At 26.6% G+C, this 7212-nt stretch overlaps 1 protein-coding gene across 1 annotated transcript; it reads left to right on the top strand.

Moving 5' to 3' along the window:
- Positions 1–5400: 5400 nt before the first annotated feature.
- On the top strand, positions 5401–7212 carry LOC124309914 (uncharacterized). The gene has a single exon (XM_046773578.1). It carries the CDS (start codon positions 5401–5403, stop codon positions 7210–7212), a length of 1812 nt encoding a protein of 603 aa, XP_046629534.1.

Below are 7212 nucleotides of genomic sequence, written 5' to 3'. Positions count from 1 at the left end.
ATTTTTTCAAATTACATATCAATATTAATAAAATCCTGTATATTTTTCAATTATCTGCTCCCATGTTAATTAAAATAATAATAATATTCATTGGCAAATGCCATTTAATTCACTTTATGAATTGTTATTTGGAACATTTATACGATGGATTAGAACTTATTATGAAATTTAAAGGAAACGTACAGATAGATAAATTATTATTTATTCAATTTCATATTTTTAATTTTTTGAAAATTAATCATTTTTCAATATAAGAAAGATAATTTATTCAAATAGATCATTTTCTATTTTATTAAATTATTTAACTTAATTACCTCCATTTATTTTTTATTATATTAATGTATGATATAAATAAATTCAAATATATAAATGTAAATTTTAATTCTTGATTTACTTTCAAGAAAAGAAAAATTGTTGAACAAAAAATTTTTATCACATTATTTAAATTTTTTAAAGTTATATATAATTATTAGAAAAATCCTTTATATATTTCAATCATCTGCTCACATATTATTTAGAATAAAAATATTATTCATTAGAAAAATGCCATATAATTTACTTTATGAATTGTAATTTGGAACATTTACACAATGGATGAGAACTTATTATGAAATTTAAAAAAAACGCACAGATAGATAAATTATTATTCATTAAATTTCATATTTTTATTTCTAAAAATTTATTATTTTTTAATTCAAGAAAAACAATTTATTCAAATAAATTATTTTTTATTTTATTAAATTACACGGGTCAACACAAAATTTTACCTAGACTTTAAAGTATTAAATTTCGATTCTTTAGTTCGTAATTAGACGAAAAAAAAATATATTGCATGAAAAAGTTTGCTTTTGTATTTAGGAGACCGATTAAACGATATTTTTCAAAATCTGTGGTTTTAATTACACGGATCAACAAAAAATTTTACCTAGACTTTAAAGTATTAGATTTCGATTCTTTAGTTCGTAATTAGACGAAAAAAAAATTTATAGCATGAAAAAGTTTGCTTTTGTATTTAGGAGACTGATTGAACGATATTTTTCAAAATCTGTGGTTTTAATTATCAATTAAAGATGAAACCATTTAATTAAACATTTTTATTATTTTTATTAAGTTTTACTATCAAAATAAGTTACAAAAAAGTAGAAAATAATTTGAAAGTGCACGCTTTTACTTTTTCCTTTATGTTCGTAAGTACTTTCTCTCAATAAACCCCAAATATAGTCTCCGATCATGTTTTCATTGTATTGGCCTTGACAACGTTGTTCGAAGCTCAAAATGCCCCGATGAAAACGTTCTCCTTGCTCTTTTGAATACGCTCCCATGTTGTTTTTAAATTTATCTAAATCAGCATGCAGCATATGTACTTTTAATGAGAACATTTTCAGTTATTCTGGACTTCTACAAAACACCTGATCGTTGTTTATCACTCGAGTGCCATCTAGAAGCACTGTCTGAACGTTAAAACCCAACTCTGATCGCGCGGTATTTTTTAATGTATTTGAAATAATTAATATTTAAAAAAAATTTAAAAATGAGTATTTTTACTATAACTATTACAAAAGCAAACTTTATACCAAAAAAAGGTGTTTTCTTTTCGTTTTTGTTCATAATTAACCAGAAAATCATAAAATAAACTTTAGGACGAAGAACAAAAATTTTTTTGTAGAGCCGTGTTATTTAACTTAATCAGCTCCATTTATATTCTGTTACATTAATGTATGATACAAGTATATATGAATATATATATATATATATATATATATATATATATATATGTGTGTGTGTGTATATATATGTATGTTATAATTTTTTATTTACTTTTGGAAGAAGAGAAATTTGAACAAAAAAAAATTGTATTCACATTATTTAAATTTTTTGAAATCATATATAATTATTAGAAAAATGCTATATATTTTTTAATTATCTGCTCACATGTTAATCAGAATGAAAATATTATTCATTAGAAGAATGCCATTTGATTCACTTTATGAATTGTGATTCGGAACATTTATACAATGGATTAGAACTTATTATGAAATTTAAAAAAAACGTACAGATGGATAAATTATTATTCATTCAATTTCATATTTTTATTTCTGAAAATTGATTATTTTTTAATTCAAGAAAAACAATTTATTCAAATAAATCATTTTTTATTTTAATTAATTATCCAACTTATTTGGCCACATTTATATTCTATTATATTAATGTATAATATAAGTATACCTAAATATGTATATATATATGTATATATGTCTGTGTGTGTATGTATATATATATATATATATATATATATATATATAAATATATATATATTATGATTCTTGATTCACTTTTAAAAAAAGAGAAATTTGAAAGAAAAAATTTTTTTTTCACATTATCAAAATTTTTTTAAATTATATATAATCATTAGAAAAATCCTTTACATTTCTTAATTATCTGCTCACATATTATTCAAAATAATAATATTATTCATCAGAAAAATGCCATTTAATTTACGTTATGAATTTAATTTGGAACATTTATACAATGGATTAGAACTTGTTATGAAATTTAAAGAAAAAATACAGATAGATAAATTATTTCTTATTTAATTTCATACTTTTAATTTTTGAAAATTAATCATTTTTCAATTTGAGGAAAATAATTTATTCAAAGAAATCATTTTTTATTTTATTAAATTATTTAACCTGATTACCTCCATTTATATTCTATCATATTTATGTTTAATATAGATATATATACATATATGTGTGCGTGTGTGTATATATATATATATACATATATATATATCATAATTTTCCATTTACTTTGAAAAAAAGAGAAATTTTGATGAAAAAAATGATTTCACGTTATTTAAATTTTTTAAAATTATGTATAATTATTAGAAAAATCCTATATATTTTCTTATTATCTTCTCACATATTAATTAAAATGAAAATATCATTCATCAGAAAAATGCCATTTAATTTACTTTATGAATTGTAATTTGGAACATTTATACAATGAATTGGAACTAATTATGGAATTTGAAGAAAACATACAGATTAGGGTGCTTTTTTTTTGGACTACATTTTTTTTTTTCGGTCCCATCGTGAAATTTTGTTGGAAATACAACAAAAAAAATTCCCCGGAAGAATGAGCCCTTAATATTAATATTAAGTGCTCGCCCAAGGCATGTAAAGATTTCCCGCTTAAAATACACGTAAACTTCAATTTTTTTCTTTAAAACATCTACAGTTCAGAGGCATTCTATGGTGTAGTCTAGGACGTCAGTAGGTTTTCTTCGGAATGAAATGCTCTACAAAAGTGCTCATTGCGGTGAAGTCGTAACTCACACCGGCGAAGTCGTATGGGCCACCCAAACCCAATTTTTTCATGAAATTCTTGTCTTTTTGCCCGTATCTCGTAAATAACAAGAGCTACTAATTGTAATGACAAGAATTGTAATTGTAATGACAAGAGCTACAAAACAAAAAAATATTCGACAATCAATAATTCGACAATTTGACTCAATAATTCATGAAAATTCCATACTTCCTCACCTTAAAAGCCCAATATCTCAATAAATATCGATGTTAGCAATTTGGTTTTCTGGAACTTTTTTGTAGGAAATTAAATTTCCTACAAATTTGCTAGATATTTTTTTTTTTTTAGCTCTTGTTATTTACGAGATACGGGCAAAAAGACAAGAATTTCATGAAAAAATTGGGTTTGGGTGGCCCATACGACTTCGCCGGTGTGAGTTACGACTTCACCGCAATGAGCACTTTTGTAGAGCATTTCATTCCGAAGAAAACCTACACACGTCCTAGACTACACCATAGAATGCCTCTGAACTGTAGATGTTTTAAAGAAAAAAATTGAAGTTTACGTGTATTTTAAGCGGGAAATCTTTACATGCCTTGGGCGAGCACTTAATATTAATATTAAGGGCTCATTCTTTCAGGGAATTTTTTTTGTTGTATTTCCAACAAAATTTCACGATGGGACCGAAAAAAAAAAAAATAGTCCAAAAAAAAGCACCCTAATACAGATAGATGGATTATTATTTATTTAATTTCATGTTTTTAATTTTCAAAAAGTAATCATTCTTCAATTTAAGAAAAATAATTTATCTAAATAACTCATTTTTCATTTCAATAAATTATTCAACGTAATTACCTTTATTTATATTCTACTATATTGATGTATCATATAAATATTTATAAATATATATATATATATATATATATATATATGTGTGTGTGTTTGTATAAATATATGTGTAATAATTTTTATTCTACTTTTGAAAAAAGAGAAATTTTGAAAACAAACTTTTTTTCCCATGATTTAAATTTTTTGAAATTATATATAATCATTAGAAAAATCCTATGTATTTTTGAATTATCTGCTTACATAATGATTGAATTAAAAATATTATTCATTAGAAAAACGCCATTTAATATATTTTATGAATTGTAATTTGGAACATTTATACAATGAATGAGAACTAGTTATGAAATTTAAAGAAAACGTACGGATAGATAAATTAGTACTTATTGATTTTCATGTTTTTATTTTTAAAAATTGATTATTCTGTCATTGAAAAAAAATAATTCATTCAAATAAATCATTTTTTGTTTTATTCAATTACTTAACTTATTGAGCTCCATTTATATTCTGTTATATTAATGTATGATACAAGTACATATGAATATATATATATATATATATATACATGTGTGTGTGTATATATATATATGTATATGATAATTTTTAATTTACTTTTGAAAGAAGAGAAATTTAAAAAAAAAAATTGTATTCATATTATTCAAATTTTTTAAAATTATATATAATTATTAGAAGAATCCTATATATTTTCCAATTATCTGCTCACATATTAATCAGAATGAAACTATTATTCATCAGAAAAATGCCATTCGATTTACTTTATGAATTGTAATTTGGAACATTTATACAATGGATTAGATCTCATTATGAAATTCAAAGAAAACGTACAGATAGATAAATTATTATTTATTTAATTTCATATTTTCATTCTCAAAAATTGATTATATTTTAATTCAAGAAAAATAATTTATTCAAATAAATCATTTTTTATATTAATTAATTATTCAACTTATTTAGCTTCATTTATATTCTATTATATTAATGTATAATATGAGTATACATAAATATGTATATATATATCTATGTCAAGGATAATGAAATGAATAACGAGGAGGATTATCACCGCTTTCTTCTATTCGGTCTCCAGAGAAACTACGGCAAACATCAACAACAGAATAAACATTGAGCAATTTGGATCTTGTTATAAACGTTGAATTTTTTAAAAAGCTTTGTTCAATAAGTTAAGTTACGTTTTTATCTTGTAAAAGAATAAAAAGGTGATTCATCATGCGTCCCACACGCAAAACACAAAGTTCGCGAGTGTTATCTGGCCATTTTCCGACATCAGAAGTGGGATACCGAAGGGACGCGGAACCATCCATTTCAGAATTACCGTCCGAGACTCCTCAACGCAATTCTGATACTTTGGAAGATCGTTGGCAAATTTTGTTTGAGAATCAAAATAAAAATATGACGGAGTTAATTCGAAAAATGCAAAGTCCAACTGCTGATTCTCATCATGAAGTTACTTTTCCGCTATTCAATCCGGATGAGCAAAATATCAATGCACAAGCTTGGTGCCCGACAGCTAGCTTGTGTATGCAAGAACAGGAACTTCAAGGGAGCAAGTTAGTAAATGCGTTGAGTGAAGCTATGAAAGGATCAGCTGCATCTTGGTTTCCTCAAATCAGCTTCAACGGAATGACTTGGGAACAATTCAAAAACATTTTTCTCGCGCGATATGAAATTATTGAAACTCCCGCGGCGACGTTACTTTCGTTATATTCTGGACAGCCAAATGGAGATGAAAATATCGCTGCATATTCAAGTCGAGTTTTAAGTGTTCTTATTCCACGACTACAACTGATGAATTCCGAAGAAATTGCTGTTTGGATTGTTCTTTCTCATGTGGCTCAGTTGGATCCACGTTTAGAACGTTTGGCTCTTACTACGGAAATAAGTTCTCGAACGAAGTTACAACAAGAACTTATGGCAGTTGATTACCGAAAAAGAGCTTTTCCTTTTTCTCAAGCAAGAGAGGGCTCATCGTTCGATTCCAAACGATTGAGAACTTATGTATCTTCATTAAAATGCTTTCACTGTGGAAAATTTGGACACAAAATATCGGAGTGTCGAAGTCGTTCATTGAGCACCATCCCGGACAACTTTGGAAATCTTTCAAAGAAAATACCCTCCACCGCTGTGAAATCTTCTGTGACGTGCTTCAAATGTGGAGAAGTTGGACATGTTTCTACAAGCTGCAAGAAGTCTTCTGGATCTGGACAAAATACCCTTGCTCAAGGTCAAATGGAGTGTCGTGTTAATTCGTGTTCTATTCAACCGACTTTTGGCGAGTTACTACATTCCGGTGAGAAGTTTTCATTTTGTTTTGATTCCGGTGTTGAATGCTCTCTGATTAAAGAAAGCATTGCTAAAAAAATTTCAGGAAAACGTCAGAACTTTGTAGTCATTCTTTCCGGTATCGGTCCTTCCAGTATTCAAAGTGTCATTCAAATCTTGGCACAAGTGACTATAAATGATCATTGCCTGGAAATTTTATTTCATGTGATTCATGATGATTTTCTTAGTACTGAAATTCTTGTTGGAAGAGAAATATTATCTCTTGGTTACTCAATAGAAATGACAGTTGACAGTTTAGTTCTAAAAAGAATTCCGAGGGTTAATGTTTGTGAAGTAGACTATCATTCATTTAATTTTGACGAAATAAAAACAGACGTTTCTGAATTTGACAAACGTCTCTTGGTTGATGTTTTAAACAAATTTCGTTCAACTTTCGTCATAGGAACACCTAAATCTAGAGTAACGACTGGACAACTTGAAATTCGTTTGCTAGATCCTAACCGAACCGTGCAAAGACGACCTTATCGTCTTTTGACTGTTGAACGTCAAATAGTGCGAGATAAAATCAAGGAATTACAAGAGGAGAATGTCATCAGACCCAGTTGTTCTCCTTTTGCTAGTCCCATTATTTTAGTTAAAAAAAAGATGGTTCTGATCGAATGTGTGTTGATTATCGGGAGCTTAACAATAATACGGTGGCTGATAAATATCCGTTACCGCTTATTGCTGATCAGATAG

Source organism: Neodiprion virginianus, unplaced genomic scaffold (genome assembly GCF_021901495.1).
Source record: "Neodiprion virginianus isolate iyNeoVirg1 unplaced genomic scaffold, iyNeoVirg1.1 ptg000065l, whole genome shotgun sequence".
NCBI lineage: Eukaryota > Metazoa > Arthropoda > Insecta > Hymenoptera > Diprionidae > Neodiprion > Neodiprion virginianus.
Note: the sequence above shows the minus strand (reverse complement) of the source record. Positions and strands in the feature narration are given on the sequence as shown.

Excerpts from the sequence above, each read along its gene's own strand:
- LOC124309914 (XM_046773578.1), top strand. The coding sequence starts at position 5,401 with ATGCGTCCCACACGCAAAACACAAAGTTCGCGAGTGTTATCTGGCCAT.